Source organism: Hypomesus transpacificus, chromosome 18 (assembly GCF_021917145.1).
Source record: "Hypomesus transpacificus isolate Combined female chromosome 18, fHypTra1, whole genome shotgun sequence".
Lineage (NCBI taxonomy): Eukaryota > Metazoa > Chordata > Actinopteri > Osmeriformes > Osmeridae > Hypomesus > Hypomesus transpacificus.
The window spans coordinates 10,793,171-10,817,169 of NC_061077.1; the positions used below are offsets into that span (position 1 = coordinate 10,793,171).

Here is a 23,999-nt window from a genome sequence, read left to right on the forward strand (position 1 = left end):
GAATCTAAACAATATTTATTGTTCTTTTATGCAATTTGTATTTATTAATTAAACCTACCTCACATATTCTACGTGTTTTATGAAAATGTGTTGATGGGCCTACAGTTTTTTCTCTTAGCTTTTTATACAATATGTAAGGTTTATAATATACAAATTTAGTCAATTGCAGCCTTATAATTTGCTAATAAAAAAAAATAAGGTAAACATTTGACATGGCATATGTCAGTATTTTTTTCATCCTATAGGTGGTGCAAGTGCGTACGAGTTCCGTTTCGCAGATGGTTTTGCCTGCTTTATGGAGAATAGACCATTTGCTGCCCCAACCAACAAGCATACAGATAGATAGGGACACATGCAAAAACCTTTTAAAGTTACTGGTAAAACTATTTTTCGGTGTATTCGCGTACGTGTGCTCTGTCCCGCTGTCAGGAGTTGAACCTACCATAACGCTGAGATATCACTGTTTTCTGCTCATGTGGGAATAGGAAAAAGCTGTAATAGAAGGCGCCTGGCTTTCTTGCATATAATCGCACCTATCTATAATGACTTTACGACAGTTTATCATCTGGCAACACCCAGTCCTAATTATCCTTGACCGTGCACTGCCACGTAGGCCTCGTGATTTCATCAGTAACATGTTTTTCAAATTAGCCTACCCCTTCCACATTCCAAACTTTATCTGCTGTAAAGCAAATCGACGTAGATAAGATAAATTAATAAGATTAAATGTGACAGCACAATTCGATGTAAAAATAAACCTTGAAATTTTATTCATCTTCACATTGTAAGGTGAACCACTGCCCATATTTCTAGTTAATGGCAGTGTATTTGTATATAGTTTGTAAGGCACAGTTAATTCTGTCAAGACAAAATGACAAAATTGCATTCTAAGCAGAAACAAAAATAACATCTCTTTACAGTAAAACTGAAAATGTCTAAAAACACTTGCTTGTATCTGGAAATGATGTGTTCCTAAACCTGTAAATGCCTTTAACTTTATTAAAGTGGTTTTAGGAGACAGTATTAAATGCTCTCTCAATCTCAACATGTTGCACAACTTTATACATTTCCAGTAAATACATAATTGGGAGGGATACCCGAACCTGTCAAAGGTTATAGGATACATGAAAACATATGTTTCTTTTCAGAACCAACTCGTCTTCTTAAACAGCTTTAAAATGTGACATTGCATTTATTGCAAAGTCTTGACCATACTTTTGGTCTATTATAGTCAGCCATCTTAGAAATACTGTGCAACACAAAAGCCTGCCTCGTCATTGGCCTGTTGTAACATTCATACAAACATTAAGTAACCCTAACTTATATACTGTAGGCTTAGAGGCTGTACTCTGTCTACCTTGCATTACTCTTACTATAAGTCAAATGCATTTGTTTAATCAACACACTTGTGTGTATGTAGGACATATTTAGCATTTTATCAAAATAAAGAAGCACCTCATATCTGTGGGTATTGATGTTAACTGGAGTACACTCTTTAACCCATGCTATAAAGTACTCTTCTCTTCAACAGCTACTTTGTCCTAAACAGTTTTCAGTTGATCCAACTGAGTCTTAGTTTTCTTGAACAGATCAGTTTATATAAATATATTTTATTGTTTTAACCTTTCATCCTATTCAACATAGCCTAGTTCAAAATGTACTTCTGTATATTGTATTGCCCTATTTAAATTGTCTGGAAGGGAAAATGAGTAGCTTGTAATGATGATTCTTTTGTTTAGATGGTTGAATTTGTCGGACGAGTTGCTAAACGGCCTCTTGCTTGGTGATAGTGGGCTGAGGGATGGAGCTTGGCTGCTTGGGCACAGTGGCTATCACCCCCTGAGACATTTTGTAATGTTCTGAGCCTGAGGCAGTTGGTGGAGAGGGTATTGGGGTTTCAGGAGTGGCTGCAATAGACCATAAAACACATCATGTTGAACTGTTAGACACATCCCACAGTGTCAAAACACAAATAAACACCTTAACGTTGAGGTATAGGCTAACATTTCTGAGAAAACACACATTTCAGACGAGGAATAAGCACTTTTGTGAAATTTCTGAGAGCATTAAAAATGTTAAGAAAAAATAACAGAAGCTCTCTTTGACAAAATAAGCCAGATTAGTCTCTTGTGAAGAACATAGAGGATTACTTTGCTGCCAAGCCTGTTTGTCCTTCCAACTACCTGACTGGGCCTGCAGGCTGCATATGAGACTAGATGCCAGTGTTGTAAAGCCCATCGCTGGCCTCCAATAATGTTTACCATATCCATGATATTACAAATACTGTTTGTTGTACTTTGTCATTAGCTGGGCCAGATCTAGATAATGTGACAGCAATAAAGATGATGCTGATAAAAGCTCTGAGATACGTAATCTTCAATCGAGTTAAATTGAGATGACTGAAATGAACGTTGTTACTTACATATTTGTCCGTTGTGGATCGGAGTGGCCATGTTGCCAGCCACAATGACATTGCTACTGAGGTGCTCCTGTACCAGGTGAGGGTGTAGAGAATGAGGTGCATGAAGGGCCTCGTTGGCAGATCCTTAGAGAGAGAACCATTCTGTTTGTTTCAGTTACACTATAACACTGTCTTCTGTGATCATCACAACCCTGCACTTCTGTTGAATGTACAGTATGGAAATGTTTCCAACTCGCCAACTCATGGAAACTGCCAATTAAATTCACTCAACTTTGGGTCACATTGATCAGTAGTTATCTTAGCAACTATGCAGATGAACTATACATTCTTACCACCAAGAAGCATTTCTTGGAGCAGGTTGTCGATCTTGGCCATGCCAAAGAGCTTGACGAACTGGATCTGCTCGATCATCTGCCAGGTGATGCTCTGCAGAGTGGGCAGCAGAAGCAGCAGCTCCCCAAACCTCCCTCTGGAGTCGTACTGTCTGTCGTTGATGTAGTCCTCCAGGCTGACCTGGACCTGGTAGCGCATCCGCTTGATCTTGCCTGGGTCGCTAAGACCTTTTGCGTCTGGTTTAACAAAGAGGCAGAGAGAGAGAGAAGGACAGAGAGGGAGAAATTGACAGACAGAGAGACAGAGAGAAAGGGAGTGAGAGAGAGAGAGAAAGAGATAAAGAGAGAGGGAGAGAGAGATAAAGAGAGAGAGAGAGAGAGAGAGAGAGTGGGCAGCAAGGTTAGAAAGGTGACACTACACCTCAAATGCTCCATGTGACAGTTTACAGTTAGCATTAATTTACTGTGGTTTTTGAAAGCACAATATTCAGAAACACTTTACATTAAGGAGTATGTGTTGTGTAGGACATTTGAAGGTTGTGTTACCGAACAAGATCAATGTTAACACCCACTTAACCCTGGAAAACCCAACACGTTTTACTTGTGTGATACTTTCCTTGATAATGTAAAGTGTTGTCCAATATTGTAATCATGATCTCGCTATATCACGTTTATATTTGATTGTGCCTATGAGTATGGTTATTAGGCATTAAGTACCTGGGTCAAAGAAAACAATAGCTTTCAAACAAGCATATTCATTATCGTCAATCTGAAGTTCCTGGAATGGAAGCACCAACTCATCCAGGATCCTCACTGCTACTCGGCTCACCTCCAGCTCTGGGCAGTTCCTGGGAATAATGTGGTCATTTCCTGTTTGATATGGAATCAAATAAATGTTTTGGTTAGAACTGGGAGCTTGTTTTACAATTGAGAAAATGAATCATTTTCATGTGAACAGCAGTCCTGTTTGGACTGTGTTAGATATCTATGCTGACATTGATACTGGTGGTTTGTACTGTACGTAATACTGGTGGTTTGTACTGTACCTAATAGCAGAAGATCTTTGTACATCATAGACCTCTTAGCAGCTCCCAGGAGAAGGTGCTCCCCAGCATGGGCTCGCAGCAAGGCCACCTGAAACAGTCCATTTAACTGATCACCTGCTGAATAACACCTCAGTTCTTGCTTTTACATGTATTTAAAGCATGACGCGAAAGTTGATGTAGATACTAGCTTTACTTATCGGCAATGCTACTTAGCAGTGTGTTATTTTCCCCAAAAAGAAAATCTAAAGACTTCAGTTGAAATGTGTCCCTTTGGGAGAATTTGAACCAATGAGAGATGCTCGCATAGACTGCACTGGCGGTGTGTGGCCGCGTGTGCCTGAGTGTGAGAAGATACCTGTTGGAACCCTCACTAATTAAACACCAGCAAATCAGTTACCAAGCCCCAGTGATCACAGCGTTAATGATTCAAGACTGTTTTGGACAAGATAGATAGAACTTTCAAACCAGCTCATCATATTCTAACCGGACATTAAAACACATTAACCACTCCACCCGAGGATACAGAGAGAAGTGGCCAGTGCTGAAAACATGTTTTTAACCCACTGTATAACTTTTACCATAACCTGTTAGATAGGATCACATTCAGCATGTTCTTCAATGATGATCATTGATAACACCAGTCACATTTGGAACCATTTGGTTTTTAGAATGTGGCTGAAGTTATGTGCAGGAGGTCACAGGAGTTGTAGTCTGGTAGATAAGTGACCTGGTGTCTCTCCATGTGTCTCACCTGGTCATCCAGGGGCAGCTCACAGAAGGCAGGGATGTATTTAGCCCACTCCACCAGCACCAACAACTGCTGCTTCATCGACTCACATACATCTGTGATGGTGGCGATCTTCTTGGTTCTGATGTCTCCATTCATTAAAGGCCCGGGTGACGAAATCTACATAGGTCATGTGCCGTCATTTACATGGCCAAATGTGGCTGTTACATATGATCATTTAGATTAGGGTGGCCACCATGTTCCATACCTGTCTTGAGAGGACATCTGCCTGGATAAGTGCATTGATAGATGGTAAACTGCTGTCTTCATAACTGGATCTCCTGGTGCTGATCCTGTCTCTCTCGTTCTGTACAGCTGGGAAACAAACATTCCTACTTCAGTTGTTGCATTCTAACCAGCTTTTTCTGACTGTTTTATTAATGTCAATTACACAGATTAAATGTTTGAAAGGAATAATGGCATGGGATTATGTTTGGTACAATTTGATAAAATGAGAGATGTGAGGATAGACCTTTTTAGAGGGGAAAAGGGCTTCCACGATTGTGGTGTTTATCAGTATGTGGCTATAATGCCTTCAGAAATGTTTGCTCAGCATAAGCCGGTCATAGACTTCAGTGCATCCCAGAGTGAACATTAACAAGGCACGGCTCTCTTGGCAATTGCAACATACCACATGAGCAGTCTGACTGAGACAGCTCTGACCTCACTCTACGATAGTGGCTGGATGATAAAACTGGATGTCCACTGCTTACAGAGACTGGGTCAATCTCTGCTACTAATGTCTTCATGTGCTTGAAATGCTCTTAAATGTTATAGATTTATTGAATTACATTTTGTGAAATGAATAAAATTAGTAAGCATACAGTTGATACCTTCTTTTTTCATGCCGGCTCTGAAGCACTTCTTCAGTCTACAGTATCTGCATTGATTTCGCTTGTCTTTGTCCACGATGCATTGTCTGTTGAACCTGTAAAGTATGATAAAGACAGTTTAGGGTCGATCCTGGGGAAAGTCCCTGCCAACCAAGAGAAAACGTATGAAGATTCTTCACAATATTGTTAGTGAACTATTCAAGTCATAGCCTCCTCCTGGTTGCTAAACCAGAACAGATCAATGGCAACTTTCAAAACGACCATCAAGCAATCAATGGAATGGTCATGCAATGGAGTCATCTATCACTTGACATCTGTGCTCTAAAGGGCAGGTTCTCACCTGCACGAGTACATGTGGTTCTTGCGGACACTTCGTCTGAAAAAGCCCTTGCAGCCGTCACAGCTGGAGGCTCCGTAGTGTTTGCCCGTGGCCCGGTCCCCGCAGATGGCGCACAGCGTGCCCGCCCCCAGGTGGTTAACTGTGTTCATGTTTGCACTCTCAGCCGGCGAGGAGTCTGAGAAGGAGATGGAGGAGAGGGAGGGAAGGAAAGATGAAGAGATGGGAGATTGGGAGAGACGATGGAGAGAAAGTGGATGTTGGCATCAGGTAAACAATCACTGGATCCTGCTTGTGGGTCACTGGATAGAGAATCTGAGGTTCCGAATGAAAAGCTGGTCCCTAGTGTCATGCATCACATGCGTTAGTGAGAGAGTTAGTGCACAAAAAGTAATCTCCTACTTCATTCTGTACTACAGTGACAAAAATGGAAAACGTGACTGATTTCCACGAAGGGAAACTTTGTACAGTCAGAAAATATTATGAAGAGGAGTATACCATCAAATAAATTGTGTTTATTAATTGGGTATGAGATGTGTGAATATTGTTTTTCACCAAGGTGAGAACAGCACTGTTATTGGAGTCAGCTTGACCAACTGATCAAAGGGGGCATAATAAGTATCTCCTGTGATCTATGACAGTATGTACTGCCTATCTGAAAGCTGAGAGCCCTACGACTAAACAAACAGAGCTAAATTGATGAGGGCTTGATTACCTCGGAAAAGGCAATCAACTGAGACTGTCTTCTCTCATCCGCCCTCACACTCATCAATAAGATGACTGGTTCAATCAATCATAGCTCATAGAAAGCAGTCTAGAACTGATGATGTAGACTTCCACTGTGTTTTACATCTATACATATATTTTTTAATATGTTTGTTTCAGCTCAAAGTTGAACAATACTACATAGTGGGAATTACAACAATCAATTGGCTACGCTGCTTTTGAGGAAAATGTATTAATGGAAGACTCAAGTTCCCATCCAAAAGTCATGGGAGACTGAATAGGGAATGATGGCAGTGTCATCTGAGCTTACAAGGTGTAATGTATTATACTGTCAGACAGCTGTGAGAAAAATCCTCCTTGGGAGCTTCATCTACACAACAGAACGTGTGGGAACCCACCATTTGGTAACAGGAGAAGGATGTTCATGACACAGAACCCCCTGCTGCTGTGTCTGAATGTCTATCCTACCCTACCCAACCAGCCTGGAGTGAAATAAAACCACTATCACAACAGTGTACAGGTTAGAACAGGAAAGATTCACTTTATACCGGTTTCTTCCCAAAGCCAAATTAGTTAACGTGGAAGTGCACTCAGTTCCATCAGAACAAAAAGTGATGGCCAGGAAAAAACACGGATGTCCAAAACACAGGCCGTAACACATTCTCATACTTTTTCTGAAATGAGGAAATAGGCACCTGACAAACCATTTTAATCACATCCTTACAGCCCATCTGACTAGATATTTAAGTAGTCAAACGTCTCAAAGTTCCGTATTGGCTCACAGTGTGTGACTCACCTGTGCCCATAGCAAGCACTTGCATGTTCTCAAACTCCAGGGTGGTGTAGGCTGGGTCCAAGGCCTCGCTGTAGTCTGCCATGTCCATCTCTACTAGTACTTTGGACAAACAAATGCTCAGCTACCTGACAGTGGGACGAAAGACTTGTCCAAGAGGCAGAAGTCAAGTGCCCCCACCACCATAACCCCCACCCTCTATTTGGCTATGCCCCGCCCCCTAGGTAGGTCTACCCCCCCCCCCCCCCCCCCCCCCCCCCCCCCCTGTGCACGTGTGTGTGTGTGATGAGGACCGTCTCATCCAGCCTAGTGTAGACCACGAGGAGCCTGGCTGGCCGGTGACTGACAGCACAGATCTCCTCCTCCTAGGTCTAACCAGGAGAGAGGTAGTGTGGCAGTCTGGTTGATGTTTAACTAGCCTCCTCAATGGGGAATCAGGGGTTGTTTTTAAAAGATAACACAACTTGGATCTCTCTGTAGCTCTCTCCTTCCAACCCACCCTTTCTCCTCTCCTCTTCTCTGCCTCCACCCTACTGTCAGCAATGGATCAACAATTTTGTGAGAGCCATTAAATGTGAAACTTATGCCAGATCGCTGTGACAACTTTACATCATCGCCTTTAACCAGTTTAAACCAGTAAATCCATGTGATAATACAAATGGAACAACATTTCTCGATAAAGCCCATTGTATGTTGCATGAGTGCAAATGATCTACATTGTATTTATCCTTCTATTTCAGTATTTAGAGAGAGTGGAGGTGTATCTTACCTGAAAAAGTGTCATAAAGGGGAGTCTGTATTCTGGATTAAGTTCTATTTTCACGTGTAATGTGTCTCTGTTAAATCTCAGTTAATTCTTGCATAATTAACAAGAAAAATAACTCTGGCTAAGAGTAAACTGTTGCCTTTATGTAAAAGAGTTCATTGTTCCACAAAATACTGTGCACATGTGACACAGCACCATGATCCAAATGCTTAAAAACTGTTCAGTACTAAGAAGTGTCTCTTTTAAAAGTCAAATTGAATGATTTTAAGGGACATTGGCTATGTAACGGAGGTGTGTGAGATTATAAATGCCTCACCTTCAGTATTGGTACAGCACGTTGGTTTGGCTGAACAGTACTGTATTTTGAGGTCTCATAGAGGATTTATCTAACATATTAATCTGAGGATTAATCTGTATAGTCTTAATGATGCCATCGTATAAACATATTTTGGGTTTTTCGTCCGCATAAAGCTACTCAAATCTTAAAAAATAAATGTTGCAATATTAGGCAAATAATTGTAAATGGGACACAGCAAACACTACTCCTGTGTTTAAAGAAGGAAAAGTGCCAGTACAAAGCAACAGGTCAACGATCTCAGGTTCACAGAGACCTGGCTGGTGCAGTTAAACCATGCAGGTTAACTTGATAACCACCCACCTAGAGCATACAGTATACAAGATTCATAAAATAATGTCTTTCAGGCAAACACCATAACATTCCTCCAGTCTGGTGCCCTGTGTGATGTCAGTTCTTGAGAATGTTGATGAAAACCCTTTAATCCTTTCAGCAGAGACAATGATGTCATCAAGCCTCATCAACAGAGTTGGTGCTCAGTCTAAAACCCATCATTCAGAACATAATGCTCTTATTTTATGGGGGGAGTTCTTTTGTAAAATTCTGAATGTATTACATTAAACTACAACGTTGACTTCAATGCTTCAATTAAGAACATCTTTGACTGTTAAAAGAGTTGTTGGCAGAGGTGACAGGGGTCATTACATCATACATACATCACTCAGCTCAGTCTCTCTCAGAAAACCCTGAGAAATTGGCATATTTGCTTATGAGGTTGGTTCACTGTCTTGAAACGCTAATGTGGCATCAGAAATCTGTGAGAGGTAATGAATGAGTCACGTAGAACAAATCTTATCTAACCTGCCATTAAAACACTTTATCGTCACCACCATCTTCATTTACTGTGAACTCCTCCAAGAACAGTCATATACAGGCCTATAAAGTATAATCTGCAAGGTTAAAGTTTTCTTAATCACAGGCACAGTTACACACTGTTCAACCCTGGTGCAGATAGGGAGAGACACTTTCTCATCATCACCACCTCACATACATCTCCAGCCTTTTTCAGTGTTGTCCTCATTATCACACAGATAGACATCTCTCCTCACCCCTGGGTGGGCAGTGCAGGGGGGGCTTCATAGAGCTGCTGGTACAACTTGGAGGTTGTGCAGTTCACTGGGCACATACACCTCACTTAGCTAATACATTCTTTTTAGTCCCACACACCTGCCAGTGCAGACCCCATGCAACCGTCTGCAGAACACCGGCACACCGCTTTTTCTATAGTGGGATTCTCAAAATGGCATTTTGATGTCTTTAACTTTTATCTCTCTTAAAATCAATGACAACAATGAAAATTGTTAAGAGAATCCAAAGATAACGTTATTCCAAGATGCCCTGTCTTGGAATCACACAAGAGGTTTATATGAAGCAGCCATGTTGGGATGGGAGTCCTGTCTTATAATCAGTCACCCAAACTTCCTGCCTGCCTGCCCCAGGGCTAAAAGTCAAAGGAATACTGAGAACTGATGTAACACTTGTGTGATTCTCCCAGTTGAAACTTCAAACTCCAGTTTGTGAACAAAGTCCTGTCTATCTTCTAAATAGGAATCTCCGACCACTGACCAAACTCCATTTGTCACCACTGCCTATTTGTACCTTCTGCTCAATGAATCCATTGCATTTTACAAGTTAGATCCCAATGGCAAGAGGTAGTTGAAGCTAAAAGAAACACACTGGACATATCAGATTTTGGGGGAAAACCATTTCGGCCTTCTTGAAGCTTTAGGATATGGAATACATTGTATAGGAACTTACTTTGTTCCTCGAGCTCCACTACAGGTAAAATGTGAGTGTTTATGATGGCCATGTTGGAGTGTTGATTATGATAAGCCTGAAAGAAAGAAGGTGGTAATGTGCTTGCTACAGCACATTTTCAGGCCAGTACTGCAGTCTGGCTCTGCTTGTCTGTGTTGGATGCAGGTGATATGTGAGTGTAGTGTCATGGCGAAGACCTTGTCAACAGATAACTATCTACAAACCACACCGCTTAAGCAAGCCCCTCTGACTGGCTGAGAGGGAATACTGTCTATTATATGGCAACAGAATATTGTTGGGTCTTTTCATGTGTATATTGGTTAAAATGGATGTCATCTGTTGCTTTATGGCGGATATGATATTAGCTATATTTCTAATGTTAGATAATGATGTTGTTTTAATACCCCCCCCCCTCTCCCACCCACATCTCTCCTGTACTTTCTCATTGAAGCTCGTTCGGTCAAGTATCGACCATTAGAAATACGAATGGTCTCATTTTTTGATTCTACATGGTTTTTGTTTCAAATGATGTGTCTGAAAGAAACTAATTTCATTCATTATGTTTAAATGTCATGAAATAGACTACAGGGGTAAGACCCTCACAGGCCTGTCCTGTGTTCACCGCATTGTCAAACTCGCATTGCAAAAAAACCTTTTGGGTCTCCTTAAGATTGTCTATCTTAGCTTGCCTGGAATGATTGTTAATGATTTAAATGTGCTCTATAAGACGTCTCATTTGAACAACAGTCAAATTGTTATTTCTTATCAAAGAGATGTGCTTTGGAATGTTGCTTTTATACTGTAGGCGAGTTAGAACTGTCTCATAGGATCTGTAGATAGAGTTGTCTGACATGAAAAGGGTTCTCATGATTTTCAACTTTTCTGTTTGGTCTCAAGGTAATCATAAACCACCAGGGCCTAATTTGGTACGGCATCAAACCCCCAGTATTACTGGGCAATAAAGTTGTCAGCAAATAAAGGTGTGCAGAATGGAGGTTAAAGGGGAGATAGCAAGACTTTACCATAGAAATAGAGAAAGAGAAATGAAAGACATAAAGAGGTGTAGTTTGCGTGACAGGCTATTCACAGCAATAGACACATCAGCAGATAAAATCAAAGCATGATTGATTGCAACTTCTTGGTGCTAGGTTTTAATTTGAGGTTCACACTATAAATGACTGAACATGAAATAGCTGTTTGAATAGTCTTTCAATGTCAGACATTAAATTCCAAACAGCTGTGGATGTCACAAGAAAAATGCTTTTAACATTGGAAATAACTAAATGTCAGCGACCTCATTTGGAGTATGTTCTGTTCAAAATATTCGTAAAACATTCTTTCACATCAGTCCGTAGTTTTCACTATGCCTGACCGAAAACCCCAGGTAGCCCCAGTGCACCAAGTAAGTAAACAGTTGCATCAATAAACATGCAGACCGATGCTCCGCGTGAATCAATCACAGTGCCTGATAAACCCCAGCAATCATTAACTGCTGTTTTGCTGAGGATTCATTTTGACCGCTGGCCCAGTCACTCATGTCAGCTTCTCATCTAGGGCCACTTATCTGGATGTTTCTCTACTGGCCCGTTCGTCATCACTCAATCTATAGCTTTACCTATAACCTGAAGATTCATGAGGTCAAGGGATTTAGTCTTATCCACCATCGTCTCAAACCTATCAGATACCAATGCAAGCAGCAAAAAGTCACCAAGTTTTCTAGAAGACACTTTGAGCCTTTGTTGATATCTGCGTGAAATATTTGACCCGTCTAAGGGTTCATTTTAGTAATGAATTTGTTGTGCACTATTGTGTTTTTCATCCCTTCTCGTTGCCTTTTGTCGCAAGGCTTCAACTCACTGCGTCTCTCTGCCTCTGTAGGCTAGCTGGGTCACTGGAATGACCTCAGCTCTTGAAGCACTAACTGATCTGTCAACACTGTGAGGAGCAAAAGGCCAGACGGTCAGATAGTGCTGCACATCGATGGTAATGAACAATACATGCCGAAAAACCCATGCATCAGTGTACAGATCGGACAGTTACAAGGTAGTAATGCCTCCTTGTGGTCAAAGTTTGCCATGTTTTAGAATCGTGTTTCTCCACAGTGTTTCACATCTGTGTGGGCTAGTCCCTGCATCTGATATGTTTCGGACTTGAAACAGAAATGTGGATACACTGATTTAGTTTGTTCTTACATTTATCGGTTGCCCCAAAAAGAAAAGACTATGGCATGCAGGTCCTTGAGACCTCCGCAACAGAATTCAGTCCTGGAGTCAAAGCTGTTCATTGTATTTACAAAATAAACCCTTATATAAAACACATAAGAGTGTACATACATAACGGCGCATGACAACACTTTGTTTGTTCTGCTAGCAGCCTAGCTCATTTGCCCCTTCTGACAGCACTACGTTGAGTAAGAATTACAAACAGCAGCTTGCTGTGTGAGGTGGAGAAATCCACACAAACACTCACAGACTCACACACAGGTCCACTCAACTCCCCTTGTCTCCCAGACGAGCCCCAGTAGCTCCCCGTGTGCAGTGGAACAGCCCATGGGACTGTGAGTCCTGTACCTGGGGTGGTGTAGAGCGACGCTCCATCCTCTCCATACATCCTCCTGAGGCCTGGCTCCCAACCCTGAGCTTAGGCCCATCAGCCTGTGGCTGGACGGACGCTGCCTGCAGCTCTCTCCGACCCAGGAAGACTGAGGGAGAGAGGGAAGGAGCAGAGAGCTGGGCTGCAGCAAGGGCCGGACTGCCACAGGGCCCAAAGGGAACGTGGTAACAAGGGATAATCCTTTAATGCCTGTCACAATGAGATTTGATTGGAGACTTGTGCAATGCCCCCATCCATGCAGGCTGCTAATTGTAGCTCTGCCTGCAGGGTTTCCACTACATCCCTCTTCTTCACCTGGCTGCCGTGCTCTGGGGATCAGATGGGGGCCATTGAACCAGGAGAAGGACTTGTCTGTGTTCCAAGACAGAACTGTGCTTTACTAGAACTAATTTGCGAGACTGATCTCATGAGGTTGCCTCTCTCTCTCTCTCTCTCTATCTGTCTGGCCTGGCAGATTGGAAACCATGCAGGCTGAATCCAAATCTGTTTTATTTTAAACAGGATAGGATAGGCCTAAATGTAACTGACTCTTTAGACCTGCACTGAGGGACAGTTATTCACTGTATGCAAATCGGTTTACTGTACATAGAGAAACTACAGTACATAGAGAAGGCTGTTAATGACCACTGTTTACCTACTGTCATTGACAGTATGATAGATCAGAAAGAGGTGATGTGAGGAACAGACCTGTTCAGCCTCAGCCTGAGGGACATTCAAGGGAAGTAGCAATCTCATCACGTCACAGCAAATCTGGAGTTCCCAAGGGCCCTTCCTGTCTTACTATATATATATATATATATATATATATATGGTATGTGGTATCATTCCAGTAATCCCAGCATACCACAAGCAGTGCTCTCCTAATATTGTCCTTCAGAATAAAGGCGCATAGCTCTACTGCTTTACGCTCAAACTGTTGTTTTCTCTGGAATTCAAACCAATTCATGTGAGAAAAGGTGAGGTCTTGGTGTTGACTTTAGCTGTTGTTCATTCTGCTCTGTCGCTGATTGGTCGTGGTTGACTGCCGGCCAGCCAATTGGCCCCCACCACAAGTCATTCAGCATTTCGGGCAAACAGATCTGTTCGCTGAGGGGCTGTTCAGTTGTGTTTGTTATGTTTGCTTTCGCCAACTGATTCTGCAAATAATAGAGCTGCAAGAGTTTGTCCAGGTTGTGACCGTTGACCAAGTAAACTTAGACGTCTGTAATTTGGTTATGGAAAATATAATATTACCAACAAATTAAGTTTCTTGGAAGTTAGTAGGTGTTTTACTGGTGTTTTGTTGGTGTGTTGGCACTGTATAACTAAAACTAACAATGAAAATGTACAAATTCCCATTTGTAGCTAATTGTGTACAAGAACATAGTGTTAAGATAATTCTGTATAGTATTAGCAATCCGCGCATGATCTAGAAACTCAACATTCATATATATTTAGTTTCACATACACATTTCTGTATTTTGAAGGGTCAAAACCAAATTGTGTCAGCACAATTCTAGTGGCTTCAGGACTGCAATGCACATATTTGTCTGCACAAAGAAACGAAGTGTTACCAAAGATCTAGGCCAGAAAGAAGCTTAAACTTGGTCGCTGCCAAATACATTTATTTGCAACATGTATGTCCTGGTTTTGAAGATCCTTTAAGCATAAAGTGGTAAACAAATGATTTGACAAAATGCAGCTATTGTACTGACTAATACCCACATAAGGTAAACATTTGTTGCTGCCTAATTCAGTAACAATGTGAACATGCACAGTACGTTTTACCCCATGTGACACACGTTTTAGTCCTCATAAATGAATGGTGGCACAGTACAATTATCTTGGTGCTCTGACAGTATGCACTTTGTTAACATCTACTTCAGGATGATGAAAAGATGAAAAGATGTCTCACAGCATCCTCAAACCAGGGAGAGTTTCCGTTTTGAATAAATAATAAAGCCAGTCTTGCTACAGAACAGGGCAACAGTGTGATCTTGGTAGGACATTGTACATCCCTCTGTGTCTGTACTCAAAGGGTTTTGCATCTCCCAGTTCTGACATGCAAATCTAATGCGTGAATGAGGACATGACAGCAAACCCCCATTAATGTCCATACAATTTCCAGGCTCACGTTGCCACTATGTGGTGTGTTTGCCTGCTGGCCTTCTGAAGACACCTCATGGTGACGTGTGTGTTGTCCTGAAGCACACACTCAAGCACACTGATAATCATTATTTTATTATGGAAATATAATATCCTGATCTATTAGCAGCATACAACAGTGTGAGCAGATGCCAGGAAATGTACCACAACACAGCTGTTCACATATGATGTATAGTAACCATGACGATAACAGTGGTTCTCTTAAACTCACCCTCCTCCTCCTCCGTCTCCTCCTCCTCATCATCATCATCAGCATCATCATCATCTCCTTTACCCAACTGGGGTCAAGGGCTCTGATTCTCCAGCTATCATATCCAAGTATCAATCTTTCCTGCCTCTGGGCAGGTTTACAACAACGTCCATGTCTGGGACACTCCTCCTACATTATGGCAGTGTGAAAGACCTTGACAACAATGGCGATGATGTTTTTCAACAGGAACTAATTGCCAGTCAGAAATACCTTGCATTTAGCAAAGTGACATCCACCTTTTACATAGCGCAAACAGATGGCATGGTCCTCCATTTTCTCTGAGACCGTGAGCCAAATAATGGAAGAGAGTGTGTACTCACCAGATGTAGGATCCATACTTGTACTGACTTGTGAGTTGACATTAACCATATTGTCCCTTTGTTCTGTAATTCAGACCATGTACTTGATCTTCTGTCCTCCCTAGTATTCACTAATGCCAGGTGTGAAATATGGAAGTTTGGCAAACCAAGCGTTACTGTGTGGAAGGTGTTGTTGGCGCAAGGTAAGGCCAGTACTCCTGTTATCTTATTGATTTTCCTAATCTGGGCAAATGTGGGTGGAGAGGTTAAACAGTAACCAGGCTCATATGGACACCCATCTATATGGCCGCTGTAGCTATAGCAACAAGATGATAGAAACTCAAATAGGAAAGTTATTTCTATTTTTCACTCCACCTCCAAACTGTTTTTTTTTTATAGTCATCGAGAGGATATTGAAAGTAAAGGGGGAGGTAAATGGCAGTGGAGTTTATGAAAAGGTTTATTCAAAAGGTTGACAGGTGGGGAGAATGTGACAAAGACACAGGAGTGGAGCATGTACACAGGGTGTCACCTCTCTGTGTGTGACGTCTCCATGTTTTGGTTCAGAAAAATATTTTCTTCCTCAGGTTATGCAAGGAAAAATATGAGCAGCACACTGCCTTTTGGCAACACATTAATATCAGGACCTCCTTGAAATACTTCATATAATTATGTTCTTGAAAACATCCCATCCCATAGCTCACTTTGTCAGTTGTTTAAGTTTTGAGGAACTGGTGATGTAATGTCACTTGCTGTACAAATGCCAAGTCCTGCTATTAAGTTCAATGTCTGTCTGTTATAGCTGAGGAATGAACTGACACTGTAGTCCATTCTCAGCCCAAACAGGATCTCTTTAATGGAAAATACATTGTTCTGATCAAATAATACACAACTAGGTCTACAATACAAACAATTATCATCTGTACAATGCCATCATGATGAACCATGAAAGTGCTTACTCTTCCACACATTGGTCTCAGTAAATAGCTCAAGCCAACAACATCCCTAACAGTGCAAACAGTCTTTTTTACATAAAATAATAATTATAAAAGAACCATGAACTCTATAATTATTCTCAATATACACCATGATCAGATGAAAAGCTGAAAAAATGTACAGGATATCAACAAAAAAAGATACATTCTAATGGTTTACAATTTTGTAGCTTAAGTTTTTTTTTTTTCATGGGGAGAATCAGACTGATATTTGTAATGTTATCATCATCAAAAAAGAAAAAGATTCATACCACTAGATCCAGTGGTGCATCAACATTCAACAAAGACAACAATAGTGGTACTTGCATAGGCTAATTCTATGGGGGACAGGGGCAGGGGCCCCCCAACATTTGATCGAACTGTGTGATTATGTGGGCAATATCGATGTGACTGCTCGTACGTCTTCTTTCCAGCTCTGAAAATATCAAATCCCGGCCGGTCCATTTTCCCAAATCCAGTCGACTTGCCTGACACTATACATTAATGAAACCTATTTCTCCTGAAATCCATGTCATGTTTTCCCTATACCTGTACTCTTGTGCACCGTCAATGAGTGAGTCAGGAGCGTGAAATCAGACAGACTTTAGGCCCATATTTATGGATGGTAAATATCCAGTATTTGGCTAAAATAATCCCTTAGATAACGACTGGGTGAATTTCACTAGAACTTCGGATTGTAGAATTAGTGCTCAGGGCACCCCTGTCCTGCATGATTCAAATGAATGGTCATAAGCAGGCTTCTGCAGAGCTGGTTAGCGACCCATCCATTTGAATCAGGTGTGTTGGTGCAGGGAAACATCTAAAACATGCAGGACAGGGGTGCCCTGAGGACCAGGGTTGGGAACCACTGAGCTAGCCGACAGCCTACTGAGGACCAGGGTTGGGAACCACTGAGCTAGCCGACAGCCTACTGAGGACCAGGGTTGGGAACCACTGAGCTAGCCGACAGCCTACTGAGGACCAGGGTTGGGAACCACTGAGCTAGCCGACAGCCTACTGAGGACCAGGGTTGGGAACCACTGAGCTAGCCGACAGCCTACTGAGGACCAGGGTTGGGAACCACTGAGCTAGCCGACAGCCTACTGAGGACCAGGGTTGGGAACCACTGAGCTAGCCGACAGCCTACTGAGGACCAGGGTTGGGAACCACTGAGCTAGCCGACAGCCTACTGAGGACCAGGGTTGGGAACCACTGAGCTAGCCGACAGCCTACTGAGGACCAGGGTTGGGAACCACTGAGCTAGCCGACAGCCTACTGAGGACCAGGGTTGGGAACCACTGAGCTAGCCGACAGCCACCTATATGTAGACTGGCTCTGACTTTTCTTTTCTTTTGATTAAAAAAAATGGTGCATGCGCCAACACAGAAAGTCCCACAGCTGTCCCCCTAATGTGTGATTGACTATTTCGCCCTTGATATATTTTCATGAATTCCCAACATTTAGCATCTTGCACTTTTCTAAAAGTCTTTGAATATTAACGAAAGAGAGAGATGAGATGAATTCAAAGTTCACAAAAAAAAATGGGAACTTCGGTAATTTTTTCTGTTAAAACATCAGGAGAGTTTCATGTGTTGTACCTCTAATGCCTCTTCCTTTTCTTTGGTTTGGAACATTGATTTCTACGGCAGGAGCCTCCATAGCTTGACGGACAGGCAGAGCAGGGCTTACCACGCTTGTATGGTGCTTCTCCAACCCAGTTACCTCTGCAAGGGCAATAAAGCATGTTCCAAACTGTTTACTCACTGTGTCTATTCATCAGAAAATGTGTTGTGAGTGAGCCTGTGTCGAACACATGGGTATGCCTGTGTACTGTTGAACATGCAGAACAGGCAAACACAGATAATACAGTTGTATCTGAACTTACTTTATAGAATAGTTGCAAACTAGAAGCACTGCCTGCTTCCAAGTGCTCCCAAACACATACATGTTTGAACATTTGTTCAAAGCACATCCCATTCTGTTGGTGCTTGCCCACACCATCTAAAACAGATGAGATTCCCTTGTTATCCAAAACGACTCAAACTTTCCATTGGATGCTGTGTAATGTATGGGAGAACAAGTATATGTTTTTACCAGTCCACTAATAAACCACGCTAGTTTGTCAGCGGTATTGACAGGTAAACAGTATTCATGTTACAAAGGTAGAAGATTGAAACCCCACCTGTGTGTAGTGAGTACAGACTGACCCACTACATCTGTTAGGGTAGGAGAAGGAGCTTTTCTCATCATGCCATGACCTCACCAACTCAATGATCGACCGGTACCTGAACAAAATAAGGAAGAGGAGTGTCATATTTTAAGAAGTACTTATCTTTCTCCAAACCCCACCAAATCAATATTGGCTTTTTCAGTAGCTATTCATATTTCTGTCCGTTATGAAAGTAACACTTGTTCAGCTGGAAGATCTTCACACCCAGTTCTGACTGCATGACAAGGTTGTGTACCTTCCAGAGTTGATTGACAGGTTTTGGCCCATATATTTCATGGCCTGTGTTGGTCCATGATCCCATATGCAGCGTGAAGCCCAGGAATCTGCTGAATTAGCCAGACGCTCATCCCACACCTACAGAGAGCAGAGGAAGGGACAGGGCAGGTGAGATACACCACAATGGAAAGAGAGAGAGTGCAGCGGTTCAACACTTATCTCAGATTTCCAATAGGAAACCATACCAGAATACATTTGATCATGATATTCCTTATAATAAAAAATATCCTCTTCTGAATATTCATGGGGTCAGATTTTCACACAATTAAGTCTCTCAACAGAAACTTGAGAACTCGTATGGTGTAAACACACATAGTGCAGTAAAGTGGTGGCCTATGTGTTTCCTTGGTGTGACACTGTATCTATTGTGGGGCCTCACCATGTACTCCATATTGGCAGCTGGGGGAAAGACCTGTGAACGAACACGGTTATGGTAATCCAACAAGGCCTTCATTTCCTTAGACGAGATGGCTCGCTTCCGCCTACTGCGAGGCATGTTGATGCCAGGGAGATTCCTGATGTCTGAGTCCGATGCCTCCCAACCAGCACTGGTCACGTTGAGGAGGGTTGTGGGGCCGGACAACATGGAAGCAGGCGTGCCAAGGTAAGGCATTGTCCACAAGATGGCAGCAAAAAGTAGCTGAGCGCAAGCAGCACCCATCTCCACCCTCCTCAGAGAGCTTGGGCAGTACAGGGCTTGCACTGGCCTCTGAGTTGTGGAGAAGAGAGAGGTTGAGAGTAAGTAAATTCACTGTGGAAAGTTTCCATTTCCCTTCATAAAATAACACATGGTTAACATAACCATAACATGGTTTACTGGATTCAAATTAAAATTATTCAAATTGAATGAGGTATTTAATGTACAATGAGGTAGATTACCATTGTTGCTTTGTTTTCGGTGTGCTTGTATGTAATTTAAACAGTTTAATAAAGATGTATTAACTGTTAAATTAATTGAGAGTTTTTTTCATTCTTTCAACAAGACTGTATTCAATTTAAGCACTTGTTGTCCTCTTCTATAATTTTGTCATTTGATGATTTCCATTATAATCTTCTGTCACTCAACTGTCTTTTTGATCCACAAAATATATATTTGGAGGTAAACTGGAGAGAAAATGATCTGTATAGACACACTGAGGATTTCAACAACACAAATTTCAGTAATAATTTGATTAATGACTAAATTAATGTTGTTATGTTTAGCTTAAGTTGTCAGTCCATATCATATCTATATAGCAGAAAGTACATCAACTTTTACAACCAAGGTATCCAATCATCTCATCCTGACACATACTTAAAGCAGCAATAAATGATGGAACACATAATATATCCTACAGAAGTCATAATATAAAACACAGTGGTATCAATATGCCAGCATGCAGATAAGAGACAGAGAGAGAACTCTAGGACACATAAGGCTGCACATACCTGCATCTGTGATCCCGTTCTTGCAGGGCGGGTTAGAGTTGGGTTAGAGGCAAGCTAGGCAGGAGCTGAGAAGCGGTGCAGATCCACACTTAAACACGAGCCTTTGCAAACAAGCCCACCGGACATATGTGGCAGGGAAATTTAACTGGGCCAACTCTGTCTGAGGGTATCTGACGCACGAGCCTTCCAGTCTTCTCCATCCTCCCACAGGGATGTTCCTACAGGCCAGAGAACAATTTGATAGGTGATTTAGTTTCCTCAGTGCAGGCCCGTATTATATAAACTCACCACTACCTTCCAAGTCTTGTAGAAACCACAAACACAGAGCATCACCAAAATGAAAGAAAAATATTTGATCAGCCATCCTCTGTTGATGGTTCCATATGATTACTTGATCATGCACAGAGACATCTCCATGGCCACTGGTACTGTTGCACTGATGCGTTTGATTGAACATGTGGAACAATTCAAATATCTGATATTAAGGGATAAGTGTTTCCAATCAAATGGAACAGGGAGGATTTATAGATAGGAAGAATACCTCCAATTCATTGGGGATTTGGAACATGTTTATTTGACTGTGTTTTATGTGAGAGCTTGGGACTGCCTTGGGAGCTGTTTGTAGAGGGAAAACACGTGTTTTGGCTGCCCCTTCACCTCCCCAAGTTGTTTCAATAAAACACAATAAAATGTTTAAATAAACATGCCTCAGGGGAGGCAGGCATATGAAGCAAAGAAGCTAAGGTCCCATTTTGAAGTGACTGCAGAGTCAGCGCTCATCTCCAGCTGTCTCTGATTCCAGGAACAGTGGCCTATCCTCTGCCATGAGTAATATATACCTCCAGACCCCGGGCACTGCCAAGGTACACAGCACCAACTGGCACAGTGCTACCACCAGCATTTGGTCAGAGAGATCACGGAGAGGAGACACTGGCTCCTCAGTGGAACAATTATATAATTGTGGAGAGAGTGTGGAGAGAGAGAGTGTGGAGAGAGAGTGGAGAGAGAGAGTGTGGAGATAGAGTGTGGTGAGAGAGAGTGTGGAGAGAGAGAGAGTGGTGCTGAACTACATTGGAACACTTGGATGCCGTCCCTGGCACTGTAATAAAGAGTTGATAGACGATTGCGATGTCCTCCAATATGGATCAATGAAGGTCTGTGTGAAGTATACTACTAAGTGTGCTTTTTGAACACCGTAAAGTCCTACAATGGGGTGATTCACTAAGGAATCATGTGTCAAATGTTTGGTTTCCATACCGTGATTTGGTTGGAAAACCTTTGTAATCCCGTTACCCAAGGCTGCTGATTCGCAAACCCTAAATTATATGTTAATAACCAATGACCACCCAAACTTCTGAAGCTGTGACGGAATGGGAAATGAGCCTGAGCCACGGCCCTTCCCTTAGTGAGTGTCTTTACTTTGTAAAGGCTCCATCCACCCCTCTCCCTTGAGAAAAGATGGTGTGTGTACAGAATGACATGCACTCTTTAACTTGGGCATTCCAAGTCTTTCTCCTGCATTTTATGGATATGGAGAGAGTCAGAGGCCGACATGAGTTTAGACCATTTAGAAAAGGACAATTAAATACATTTCAGTCAAATTAGATCAAATATCATTAACTCTACAGTATTTATAATTCAAGTCAGGCTTTGGTGACAGTTTTGACACTTTCCTCTGTTTTAGTCATATCTTGACATGCTATTGGTATGGGAGGAATGTGACAGATGATCTATCAGACGGATGCAACTAGAATAATATAGAAAATGAGACAATAAGAATATAGAATGAAAACAAAACCAGCATATTGTAACATGGGGAGTCCAGAGTGGTGACCTGCACTGCAAGCTTCACCTCCACATTGCAGTCGTGTGGCATGAACAGCCAGCCAGACTGTTTGAGAGTAGACGATTTTGTGGGACGTTAAATTCAATAAATCAAGCTAAAGAAACAATGTGGTTCTTGGTCAAATAAAGAAAAGAACAGGTGTGAAGTCTGCTTGGCAATGTCCTGCATGTACAAGTTATTTCTTTGGCTCCGTATTTCACACAACTGTTTTTGAAACCATAAAGTCATGCTGTTTTGGAATAACTTGCCCTCGCCAAATCTCAGATGTGTGCAAAATGTTTGGGTCTGTCCAGTATTACTGATTATTTCTGGTGAAATTCTAGGTACATGTGGTCACTCCTCAGAAACTGGACACACACTGACTGTCAGTCCTTCAGTCATCACATCCATGAACACAGCTGTAGTGTCAGGCGGAGCTGAAGTGCGTCCACGTCCATCAAGACCCCCAGATGTGTACCCTCTCCCAGGTCAGGCAAACCTCAACCATGTTTTCCTGGCTTTCCTCTTAACCATACAGGTAGATACAGGGCTGTAGCCCTGCAGGGTAACCTGATTAAGCACCAGTCAGGCTTGTGAAAAATAAATCAATGGATTTTTGATGGGTTGGATGAGTGCAGCCTCCCCCCAGAACTACACCAGCTACAGCAGGGCCTTGTGAGGCCCTGCATTCAAATTTAGCAACAAGCACATTCATGTCAGTTCTAACACCTAGTTAATAGTTCTGTCAGCACACATCAAAGGAGAGAAAAATGTTGAGTAGTAATATAAAAGTGGATCCATCATGGCCTGTATCTGAAGCAGACATTGGACAGATCACATGTGTGACCGAACCATTCGAGAGTGTTGAAATGAATGATGCCCTGTGTAGGTAACATTCTTCCTATAAAGTCAACAGTGTGGATTGATTCCCTCTCTTTATAATGTGTACAGTACACGGCCAACGTTTTCCTCCTACCCTCTCCCACTTGGCTGTTCCTTTGCAGCTGAATGTATGGACATGTACTCTGAAAGACAAAGCGAAGGTCAAAGGGTTCAGCATTGCTGGGCCTTGTTCCCTTCCAGTCAAGGAAACAGTGGAGTAACGCCTAGCTCTGTGTGAAGCACGTCATTCAGCATAAATCCAGGAGACCCGCTCTTACTGCTGCAGGGCGATGGGTTGTTTCTCATGTCAGCAGAGTCCAAACTTTGTTTTGGCGGCCCAAAAACAAATTTACCCAGTGATGTAGCCCCTTCCCGATTATCCACCAAGGGAGGGATTCTGGTCTGTTCCATACAGTAGGGAACTTGCAGGAATCAGAGGAATGACAGTGCTTTCTGGCATAAACTTTTAGTCAAACCATCAGGGTAATCAAAAACATTTCAACTACTACGTAATAGTTGTGACATGAAGCCCAGTGGGATATTGTGTAGCGTTTCACTGTTAAAGAGGGAATGAAGAAGGATTATTGCCTCGTAATATAGCTTTACATATCACAACTATGAAATTAAAAGGCCAGCGAAAGGTTAAAATGTCATTTTTGTTTTTTTTACAAACATTCAGCTGCTTGCAACAAGTTACAGATGATTTCCTTTGGTTAAACAACAGATCATCTTCAACATGATAAATAAATATGGGGATGTAACGTTTGTGATTGATAGCCTGGATCTTTACTGAAGCACAGCAAAACTATCCAATAAATCTGTGCAGGTCATTCTGAAGGGGTCTGTCTGAATTGGGTCAAGCCTGGAAAGATGAAACTCCAGACAAGACAAGCCTCTCTGAGATCATCCAGCCCCCTGCAAC

The 23,999-nt window shown here is 42.1% G+C and overlaps 2 protein-coding genes across 3 annotated transcripts; both read right to left on the minus strand.

The window, feature by feature from the left end:
• Window positions 1-754: 754 nt before the first annotated feature.
• hnf4a (hepatocyte nuclear factor 4, alpha) lies at window positions 755-15,619 on the minus strand. 2 transcript variants are annotated; one of them, XM_047040740.1, is made up of 10 exons: window positions 15,484-15,619; window positions 5,761-5,935; window positions 5,421-5,515; window positions 4,796-4,902; window positions 4,552-4,707; window positions 3,801-3,888; window positions 3,472-3,624; window positions 2,755-2,991; window positions 2,423-2,545; window positions 755-1,907 (listed from the first exon to the last, which is right to left on the minus strand). In XM_047040740.1, the coding sequence occupies exons 1-10, from the start codon at window positions 15,530-15,532 to the stop codon at window positions 1,765-1,767; spliced, it is 1,326 nt and encodes a 441-aa protein (XP_046896696.1). In that variant the 5' UTR covers window positions 15,533-15,619; the 3' UTR covers window positions 755-1,764. The 2 variants fall into 2 exon arrangements, with proteins under 2 accessions (XP_046896696.1, XP_046896695.1); XM_047040739.1 differs by lacking the exon at window positions 15,484-15,619 and adding an exon at window positions 7,280-7,402.
• Window positions 15,620-17,681: 2,062 nt separating this feature from the next.
• On the minus strand, window positions 17,682-20,483 carry r3hdml (R3H domain containing-like). The gene is made up of 6 exons (XM_047040812.1): window positions 20,371-20,483; window positions 19,322-19,651; window positions 18,902-19,020; window positions 18,619-18,721; window positions 18,322-18,437; window positions 17,682-18,160 (listed from the first exon to the last, which is right to left on the minus strand). The coding sequence occupies exons 1-6, from the start codon at window positions 20,374-20,376 to the stop codon at window positions 18,037-18,039; spliced, it is 798 nt and encodes a 265-aa protein (XP_046896768.1). The 5' UTR covers window positions 20,377-20,483; the 3' UTR covers window positions 17,682-18,036.
• Between the last annotated feature and the right edge of the window lie 3,516 nt (window positions 20,484-23,999).